The sequence below is a fragment of the Sus scrofa genome, chromosome 12, assembly GCF_054392235.1.
Source record: "Sus scrofa isolate SSC_HxYL_T2T_F1_AM1 chromosome 12, Sscrofa_HxYL_maternal_Yorkshire_Landrace_v2.0, whole genome shotgun sequence".
Taxonomy (NCBI): domain Eukaryota; kingdom Metazoa; phylum Chordata; class Mammalia; order Artiodactyla; family Suidae; genus Sus; species Sus scrofa.
In genome coordinates, this window is record NC_139394.1 from 21,640,330 (window position 1) to 21,650,972 (window position 10,643).

The 10,643-nt window shown below is 42.9% G+C and overlaps 1 protein-coding gene across 5 annotated transcripts; it reads left to right on the forward strand.

Moving 5' to 3' along the window:
• The first annotated feature begins 2,446 nt into the window (after window positions 1-2,446).
• LOC100516932 (uncharacterized) lies at window positions 2,447-3,206 on the forward strand. 5 transcript variants are annotated; one of them, XM_084983063.1, is made up of 3 exons: window positions 2,556-2,896; window positions 2,942-2,997; window positions 3,073-3,206. In XM_084983063.1, exons 1-3 carry the CDS (start codon window positions 2,556-2,558, stop codon window positions 3,204-3,206), a joined length of 531 nt encoding a protein of 176 aa, XP_084839189.1. The 5 variants fall into 5 exon arrangements, with proteins under 5 accessions (XP_084839185.1, XP_084839189.1, XP_084839187.1 ...); XM_084983059.1 differs by having other exon boundaries at window positions 2,447-2,971; window positions 3,062-3,206; XM_084983061.1 differs by having other exon boundaries at window positions 2,556-3,008; window positions 3,087-3,206.
• The last annotated feature ends 7,437 nt before the right edge of the window (window positions 3,207-10,643 follow it).

A 10,643-nucleotide genomic window follows, 5' to 3' on the forward strand; every position in this document is an offset into this window, starting at 1 on the left:
AATAGAAAAAGTTTAAATCCAATACCTTTTGATAGTTTTTAATGTTTTATTTTAAAGAATATTTCAAATTTACAGAATAGTCCCAAGAGTAACACAAAGAAGTCCCTTATACCATATAGCCTTTACCATATATTCAACATTTTGCCACATTTTGCTTTTATACAATGGATGGATATGAGTGGTTAGGTAGATGCATGATAGATAAAAAATTATATGAGTTAGATAACGGTAGACTTAGATCCTGGAGTTCCCGTCGTGGCGCAGTGGTTAACGAATCTGACTAGGAATCGTGAGGTTGTGGGTTCGATCCCTGGCCTCACTCAGTGGGTTAAGAATCCGGTGTTGCTGTGAGCTGTGGTGTAGGTTGCAGACGCGGCTCAGATCCCGCGTTGCTGTGGCTCTGGCGTAGGCTGGTGGCTACAGCTCTGATTCGACCCCTAGCCTGGGAACCTCCATATGCCGCAGGAGTGGCCCTAGAAAAGGCAAAAAGACCAAAAAAAAAAAAAAAGAAGATTTAGATCCTGAGCCCAAGGACATTTTCTTGCAAAATCCCAGTACAGGTATAAATTAAATTAAATTAAATGCTGATATATCACTATTACCTAATACACATTTAATATCTACGTGTTGACATTTGTACAAAAAACATCCCAAAGAGAAATTTTTATCCATATCCATGCACTTCATTTGAGTGTATCTCTTTGGTTTCCTTAAGCCTGAAACCCTTCCTTGGTCTGTCTTTGCGTAGGATGAGTCCGAGTCTGACATTTCCCAAGAGAACCAGCAGGTCCCTGTGTGGGATGTTCCTTAGTCTGTGTTTGTCTGATGTTTCCTCCAATAGATTCAGATAATGTGTTTTGACAGGAATACTGCCCAAGTGATGGGTCTTTCTTGTTTTTATTTTGTGATTTGTATTTTTTCCATTATAGCTGATTCACAGTGTCTATTGTACAGCAAAGTGACCCAGATGTGTCTTGTCTTTCAGGGCATGACTTAAGGAGACACATGCCAGCTTGTCCCATTATTAACAATGATAACTTTGATCCTGTGGTTAAAGTTGCAGCCAAAAATTTCTCCACGGTAAAGTTAGCGTGTTTTCCTTTGCAACTAACAAACAATTGAGGAAATATTTTGAAAGTGTACAAATATCCTAGTCCCCATCAAACTTCCACACACGCGTTATAGCATCCATGGATGATATTTATGTGAATCAAGTTTTATTATGAGGGTTGTAAATGGTGATTTTTTTTTTTCTTTTTAATGGCTGCACCTGTGGCATATGGAAGTTTCTGGGCTATGGGTCATATCCGAGCTGCAGCTGAGGCCTATGTCACAGCCGCAGCGACACTGGATCCGAGCTGCCCCTGTAACCTCTGCCGCAGCTTTCAGCAACGCAGGATCCTTAACCCACTGAGTGAGGCCAGGGATCAAACCTGCACCCTCACAGAGACTACACTGGGTCCTTAACCCACAGAGCCACAATGGGAACTCCGGAGGTGGTGATTTTTAACTCCTTCTTCCTTCTGCATTTATTAGTTGGCATTCTGTTGTCAAGGACAACATTCTCTTCTGCCTTTTTTCTTTCTTTCCATAATTAGTCTGGCTCAGTATGGACTCATGGATTTTAATTTTATGTAATAGGTTAAAATCCTTTCCTGTCATTATTCATTTTGTTGCTCACATTGCTCCATATTGGGCCAGTGAGAGTCCCTTCAAGGTGCCTCCAAATGACTTTTAATATTTATTGCCTTTGAAATGGAGAAGCAATGAGATCCTGCTGTGTAGCACTGGGAACTATAACTCGTCACTTATGATGGAGCATGATAATATGAGAAAAAAGAAGGTATACATGCATGTGTAATTGGGTCGCCTTGCTGTACAGTAGACAATTGACAGAACACTGTAAGTCAGCTATAATGGAAAAAATAAGAATCATTATTAAAATACGTAAATAAATAAAAACCATGCGTCACTGGTAACTGGTAACGGTTTCAAATTGGTTACAGGAAGCAGTACTTAGCACCTACTTTGAAGCATCCAGGTCCACTGTCTAATGAACACCCATGACTCACGGATAGGATCTGTCTTCCTCATGGCACACAGGTAACTCACTCTCTCTGTGTGCCTCTTATAATTCTGCTTCCCTTTTGACATCAAAAGAGGTCTTGGCATCATGAGAACAATTCGTCTAAACAGGATCATGGCGTCATAGACGGATCGTGACGGTCTGATGTGTAAACAGATAAACACCAGGGAAAGAGTGCATGACGAATAGGGGAACCGCAAAGGAAAGGCTGTGAGAAAGACTAGACGGGAAAATCTTCACGCATCAGGAAAAGGAAGTCTTCTTTTTCCTCATCTTAAAATGTTTACCCGGAAAAACACAATGATCTACTTTGATGACTAATATTTCTGCAGGAAAAGAAACTGGGAAATGGCCCAGGACATGGACCCAGCAGCCTCAGCAGAGTATAAAAGAGGACAAGCAGCAGAGGAATCCTCAGTTCACTAAGTTCACTCTCTTACTAGTACCAGAACCTCCACCCTCGGACACCATGGTCAGCTCGTGTTGTGGCTCCGTCTGCTCTGAGCAGAGTTGTGGCTGCCCCAGCTGCTGCCAGCCCACCTGCTGCCGCCCAGTCTGCTGTGTGTCCAGCTGCTGCAGGCCCCAATGCTGCCAGCCCACTTGCTGCCGCCCCAGATGCTGCATCTCCAGCTGCTGCAGGCCCCAATGCTGCCAGTCTGTGTGCTGCCAGCCCACCTGCTCTCAGCCCCGCTGCTGCATCTCCAGCTGCTGCAGGCCCCAATGCTGCCAGTCTGTGTGCTGCCAGCCCACCTGCTCTCAGCCCCGCTGCTGCATCTCCAGCTGCTGCAGGCCCCAATGCTGCCAGTCTGTGTGCTGCCAGCCCACCTGCTCTCAGCCCCGCTGCTGCATCTCTAGCTGCTGCAGGCCCCAATGCTGCCAGTCCTCGTGCTGCCAGCCCTCCTGCTGCCGCCCCAGCTGCTGCATCTCCAGCGGCTGCAGGCCCCCGTGCTGCCAGCCCTCCTGCTGTGGCTCCAGCCCCTGTGGCTCCAGCTGCTGCCACCCCTGCTGCTGCCTGCGCCCCGTCTGTGGCCGGGTCTCCTGCCACACCACTTACTATCGCCCCACCTGTGTCATCTCCACCTGCCCCCGCCCCACGTGCTGTGCCTCCTCCTGCTGCTGATGCCCTGTGACCCCTGTCTCTGTTTACTTCTGTCTGCACGGGTGTAGACCCTCCTTTTGCGCTGACCCTTAGGACACCTGGGGCAGCACTGATGTTGCTCAACTGAACTGAGCTTCAGTGTTTCAAAGAGGAACCAGGTTATGCCATTTAAGAAGATGGGCATGGCCTGGAGATTTTACCTTTCCCCCCCGACCACTGGTAAAATCATTCTTTTAACTTCCCTTCCCTAGGACTTTTCTATAACCTCATCTATTGCTGTGCCAAAATAAAGTTACACTTCCCTGCATTAAAAAGTCAGTGTGCTTTTTCTGCTCTTTTAAAATTTTGTGTATATATACCACATCTTCCGAATCCAATCATCTGTCGATGGACATTTAGGTTGTTTCCATGTCCTGGCTATTGTGAATAGTGCTGCAATGAACATGCGGGTACATGTGTCTCTTTTAAGTAGAGTTTTGTCCGGATAGATGCCCAAGAGTGGGATTGCGGGGTCATATGGAAGTTCTATGTATAGATTTCTAAGGTATCTCCAAACTGTTCTCCATAGTGGCTGTACCAGTTTACATTCCCACCAGCAGTGCAGGAGGGTTCCCTTTTCTCCACAGCCCCTCCAGCACTTGTTATTTGTGGATTTATTAATGATGGCCATTCTGACTGGTGTGAGGTGGTATCTCATGGTAGTTTTGATTTGCATTTCTCTTATAGTCAGCGATGTTGAGCATTTTTTCATGTGTTTGTTGGCCATCTGTATATCTTCTTTGGAGAAATGTCTATTCATGTCTTTTGCCCATTTTTCCATTGAAAGATGTGGTATATATACACAATGGAATACTACTCAGCCATAAAAAAGAATGACATAATGCCATTTGCAGCAACATGGATGGAACTAGAGACTCTCATACTGAGTGAAATGAGCCAGAAAGACAAAGACAAATACCATATGATATCACTTATAACTGGAATCTAATATCCAGCACAAATGAACATCACCTCAGAAAAGAAAATCATGGACTTGGAGAAGAGACTTGTGGCTGCCTGATGGGAGGGGGAGGGAGTGGGAGGGATCGGGAGCTTGGGCTTATCAGACACAACCTAGAATAGATTTACAAGGAGATCCTGCTGAATAGCATTGAGAACTATGTCTAGATATTCATGTTGCAACAGAAGAAAGGGTGGGGGAAAAATGTAATTGTAATGTATACATGTGAGGATAACCTGACCCCCTTGCTGTACAGTGGGAAAATAAAAAAAAAAAAATTTTTGCCTTCAGTTCCTAGATGAGTGGATTTGACCTCCACCTGCAGGATACACAGCATGGTCTTGTCACCTTGCAGCGCACAGCTCCAATATTCATGGCCTGATCTTTTCCTAGGTGCCTCCTAATTTCATGGGCAAATCACCTACCACTATGAATCTGACCTAGGAAAAATGGAAGGTAGACGTTGAGAGGATTCCATGTGTATAAAAGCCAAAAGAACACAGTTTATGATTCACGCATCCCTTCAGCTATCACAGTCGTGCAATGCACTGTTTAACGCAGACCCCATGTTTGCATTTGAACTTGCACTCGATGATACTGGCGTCATCCATGTAGCAAATCAAGTCTGCATGGACTCTGCCCCTACGGACAATAGGACCTCAGTCTTTTGCTAGGAAAGTTTCAAATCCACACGCACTGCAAGACAGACGAGTAAAGCAGCTCCTTGATGAGCCAGTGTGTGCGGTGGAGACCGGCAAACCGCATCCTGCATGACCACAGCCAGGAGGAGCAGTGAGCTCCTGTGCGTTGTTTTGATGCGCAAATGGGGGCCCACGTTTTTACTGAAAAGAGAGTTGGTTCTCATTGATTGTTCCAGACACCAGTCTTCATTTGTTCATTTTTAAAGTATTTATTGAACATTTATGATATGGGAGACACTGTTAAAGGCACGGGGGTGACAGGGGAGACCAACACAAAAAACTCTCTGCCCTAATGGAGCTGACATTCTAGTGGAGTTGCTGAAAAACAAAGCAAGGTCTAGCAGCGTGGCGCGGTGGAAGGGTGCTGGGCCCATAAAAAACAAAGCAAAAACCAAAAAAACCCACCACTGATGCACTTACTTTGAAATATTTTTCTACGTATTTGTCCATTCAGGTTTGTACACAGTCGTTTTCTCCGTGCTTTTATTTATACAGATGAGATTAGCTCTGGAGCCCCTTTTAGATGCAGGTGTCTGTGAGACAAATGGAGACACAGTCCCCCAAAGAGCAGATTTACTAATGATGTGCCATTCACCCCTAGAGCCCAGCTACAGCTGCCCAGTTTGCAGAGGCCCTGGAGGAGCAGGCTGACCGAGGAGGAACAGAATGGAGACAAATCACTCGTTGTTTACTTGGGGTGAGAAACAAACAGGAAGTTGGGCTCTCACAGGACAAAAAAATTTAAACTTACTTATTTTTTGATGGTTATTACCCCCCTTTTATTTTATTATTTTATTGTTTTGCTGAAGTATAATTTACAGGTTGTGATAATTTCTGCCGTACAGCAGAGTGACCCAGTCATACATATACACGTGTCCATTCTCTCTGATTCTTTTCCCATGTAGATTATCACAGACTCTTGGGTAGACTTCTCTGTGCTATGGGCCGATGAGGTCCCATTGCCCAATCATTGCTTATACTTCAGGGTGCGTATGCCAATCCCAAACCCCCATCCATCCATTCCACGCCCCCCAAAATGTTTGAACTGAAATACTTACATGTAGATGTATTAAAAATTATCCAAAAATAGAGGGAAAGGCGAGACAATATACAAAGTAAAAAAATTTGGAGTATTGGCTAGGAGTTCAAGTCTGATGCTGAAAAAGTAGGAGGTGAAGAAGTAACGAGTAATTTCAATATTTCTGAAAGTAGACAATCAACTGACAGTAGCCAAGACATTGGGCTTACAGGGTATTACATAAAAATATTTATATAAAGGTAAACTTTAGTACAAAATACAAACTTTCCAAATATCAGACGATATTTACATTGCTTATTTGGTTTTGTGATATTGAGGTGCAGGAGTTGTTTTGTGTATTTGGGTGATTAATCCCATGTCAGCCTCTTCGTGTGCAAAGATTTTCTCCCATTTTTTGAGATGTCTTTTCATGTTTTTATAGTTTCCTTTGCTGTGTGTGCAAAAGCTTTTAAGTTTAATTGAGTTCCATTTGTTTATTTTTGCTTTTACATTCATTACTCAAAGAGGTGGCTCCATAAAGATATGGCTGCAATTTATGTCAAAGAGTGTCCTGCCTATTTTTTCCTCTAAGAGTTTTATATTATCCAGCCCATACATTGAGATCTTTAATCAACCATTTTGAGTTATTTTTGTGTATGGTGTTAGAGATGTTCTAATTTCATTCTTTTACATATAGCTCTCCAGTTTAGCCAGCAACACTTATTGAAGACCCGTTCTTTTCTCCATTGTATAGTCTCACCTCCTTTATTGTTACTTGACCATAGATGCATGGGTTTACTTCTGGGTTTTCTATCCTGTTCCACTGATCTATGTCTATTTTTGTGCCAGTATCATACTGTTTATATTATTGTAGCTTCATAGTATAGTCTGAAATCAGGAAGCCTAATTCCTCCAGCTCCATTTCTCTTTCTCAGGATGGCTTGGACTATTTGGGGTCTTTTGTGTTTCCATACAAATCTTAAAAATTTTTGTTCTAGTTCTGTGAAAAATGCCATTGGAAATTTGATAGGGAGTGCATTGTATCTGTAGATCTCCTTGGTAACATAGTCATTTTGACAATACTGAGTCTTCCAATCTAAGAACATTGTATATCTTTCCATCTCTTTGTGTATCTTTGATGTCTTTCATCCGTGTGTTATTGTTTTCAGAGTGCAGGTATTTTACCTCCTTTGGTAGGTTTTTTCCTAGGTATTTTATTCTTTTTGATGTGATGGTAAATGGGATTGCTTCCTTAACTTCTCTTTCTGATCTTTTGTTGTTAGTGTATAGAAATGCAAGAGATTTCTGTATATTAATTCTGTATCCTGCAACTTTACTGAATTCATTGATGAATTCTAGTAGTTTTCTGATAGCATCTTTAGGATTTTCTATTATAATATCATGTCATCTGCAAACAGTGACAGTTTTACTTCTTCTTTTCCAGTTTAGATTCCTTGTCTTTCTTTTCTCATCTGATTGCCATGGCTAGGACTTCCAAAACTGTGTTGATTAAAAGTAGTGAGAGGGAGTTCCCACTGTGTCTCAGTGGGTTAAGTACCAGACATAGTGTCTTCAAGGATACACGTTTGATCCCTGGCCTCGCTTAGTGGGTTAGGGATCCAGTGTTGCCACAAGCTGCAGTGTAGCTCGCAGACGTGGCTCAGATCCAGTGTTGCTGTGGCTGTGGCTTAGACCAGCGCCTGCAGCTCCAGTATGACCTCTAGCCTGGGAGTTTCCATATGCTGCAGGTGCAGGCATAAAAAGAGAAAAAGAAAAAATGGTGAGAGTGGACAGCCTTGCCTTGCTCCTGAGCTTAGCAGAAATGCTTTCAGCTTTTCACCACTGAGAATGATGTTAGTTGTGGGACTGTCATATGTGGCCTCTGTTATGCTGAGGTAGATTCCCTCTGTGCCCACTTTCTGGAGAGTTTTGGTCAAAAATGGGTGTTGAATTTTGTCAAAAGCTTTTTTCGGCATCTATTGAGATGATCATATGGTTTTTACTCTTCAATTTGTTAATGTGGTGTGTCACACTGATTGACTTGCAGATGTTGAAAAATCCTTGCATTCCTGGGATAAATCTCACTTGATCATGGTGTATGACCCTTTTAATGTATTGTTGGATTTGGTTTGATAGTGTTTTGTTGAGCATATTCTAAGAAAAATGCAAATCAAAACTACAGTGAGGTATTACTTCATACCAGTCAAAACGACTATCATCAAAAAGTTTACAAACAATAGGGGAGTTCCCATTGTGGCTCAGTGGTTAATGAATCTGACTAGGAACCATGAGGTTGCAGGTTCGATCCCTGGCCTCGCTCAGTGGGTTAAGGACCCGGCGTTGCCATAAGCTGAGGTGTAGGTTGCAGACACAGCTCAGAGACCGCGTTGCTGTGGCTCTGGTGTAGGCTGGTCGCTACAGCTCTGATTCCACCCCTAGCCTGGGAACCTCCGTATGCTGCAGGTGTGGCCCTAAAGAGACCCCCCCCCAAAAAAAGGCAAATAAAAGAAAATGGGGCTGGGGTCATAATATTTAGAGCAAATAAGTTAGAATCATACAAAAAGAATTATAGGAGACAAAGTGGGATACTTCATTATAGTAAAGGCTACAATGAAAATATAACTCCACAGCTAAAACTTCAGAAACTACAGGTGATGCAAGAATAAAAAAAGAAACAAACCGATAATTGAAGACTTTAACACACTCTGTATTTAAAGATACACATGAGGAGAAAAAGGATTAATATGAAATAACTAAATAATAAAATCAATAAGTTAGATCTTACAGATATGCATCTCTCAATCCCCAAATTTAAAAAAATTCTTGTTGTAAATGCACAGTATTATTTAACAGTGAAAACTTAGAAACAACCCAAATGTCCATTTACAAGGGATTGACTAAATAAACTACCCTATGGCCACAGAATGAACTACTTTGTGGCTGAAATGGAATGAAGACTATCTCAGCATCCTACTGTGAAGTACTCTACAGGATAAATTAATTGGAAAAAAAGCACGTTGGAGCCAAGTGTGTATAGTACACAGCCACTTAGCTAAGAACCGAGGGGGATACCAATATGCAAAAAATACTTATATTTAAAACAGCAATGAGAAGAGAAACTTTCAGGTAGAAAGAGGACTCGCTATGGGGGAGTGAGTGAAGGCGTAGAAAGACCACGGAAGAGAGATGTGACCTCCTGGACTAAGCCTGACTTTGCAGAATTTGCTTCGGAACCATCACTACTGTGCATTACTCACACAACAAAATTTATATATATTTAAAAAGGGATTCCTGGATATCAAAAAGAAGCCACTGATGGTGGGCTCCGTTCCATGCCTGTTGGTGATGATGTATGGTTCACTCAGGTGTTTAGCATCCAGCAGGTGATCTGTGTGAAGGCTGAGCATTCCAAAAATGATACTGAGCAGAGAGGAGGTGCAGATGAGGGTCTGTTTTTTTTTTTTTTTTTTTTTAACTATATCAGGGAAACCTGTAAGAAAGGAGGAGGCTTCTGAGCTAGAACTTAAAGGAAAAATAAGAAAGTGCTGAGCTGATGTGGGAGAAAAAGGGTCCTAAAGGAGATACAGCAGCACAAAGTGTGGAGTTTGTATTACTTACACTTCAGGGACTATGGCAGGATTTAACAGCCTTAATTCACTTCTATGTGAACTCTTAGACAACAGCAATACCTCATGGGTTCTTTGAGAAGAAAATGAAGACAATAATGTCTGGAGTTCCTGTCGTGGCTCAGTGGTAACAAACCTGACTAGTATCCTTGAGGACACGGGTTCGATCCCTGGCCTCGCTCAGTGGGTTAAGGATCCAGCGTTGCCGTGAGCTGTGGTGTAGGTCGCAGACAGGCTTGGATTCAGCATTGCTGCGGCTGTGGTGTAAGCCAACAGCTGCAGCTCTGATGCAGCCCCTAGCCTGGGAACTTCCATGTGCAGCAGGTATGGCCGTAAAACAAACGAACAAACGGAGGCCGTCCATGAGATCCCCTCGTTTCCCCTCTCCAGGGCACCAGTGTTCTGCCCTGTCTGACAGCCAAAGCCTAAAAAATATTGTTTCTGTTTTTTCCTGCTTTTGTTGTTGTTGAAGGCAAGAGGGTAAATCCAGTACCTGTTGCTCCATCTTGACTGGAAGGGTTAGTCCCTCTCTTCTGTTTTCTCTTTTTTTTCTATTCTTCCATTTTTTATTATTATTATTATTATTATTGGCCACACCCTCTGTGTGCAGATGTTTCCAGGCCAGAGATTAAAGCCAGCCCACAGCAGCGACTTGAGCCAGGTCGGCAGTGACTACGCTGAATCCTTATTTACTGAGCCTCTAGGCAACTCCTAGTCTTCCATTATTTAAAAAAAATAATTTTAATGCAAGCAAATATAGTTTCTGTATTTGTTTCCTTGGCTTTTAGGACACTACAGATGCTTTTCTTCATCTGCTTTATTGTCTCTTAACAATATATCCTAGGAGTTCCCAATGCGGCTCAGTGGGTTAAGAATCTGAGTAGTATCCACGAGGATGGGGGTTCAATCCCTGGCCTTGCTCAGTGGGTGAAGGATCTGGCATTGCCACGAGCTGCAGGTGTGTAGGTCACAGATCAGGCTTGGATCTGGTGTTGCTGTAGCTGTGGTGTAGGCTGGCAGCTGCAGCTCCAACTCAACTCCTAGCCTGGGAACGTCCATATGCCATGGGCACAGCCCTAAAAAAAAGAAAAAAAAAAAAACAAAAAACAACAC

Coding starts and splice junctions, on each gene's coding strand:
- LOC100516932 (XM_084983060.1), top strand. CDS start 2,556: ATGGTCAGCTCGTGTTGTGGCTCCGTCTGCTCTGAGCAGAGTTGTGGC. Junction 2,741..2,800: donor TGCAGGCCCCAATGCTGCCA/GTCTGTGTGCTG, acceptor CAGCTGCTGCAG/GCCCCAATGCTGCCAGTCTG.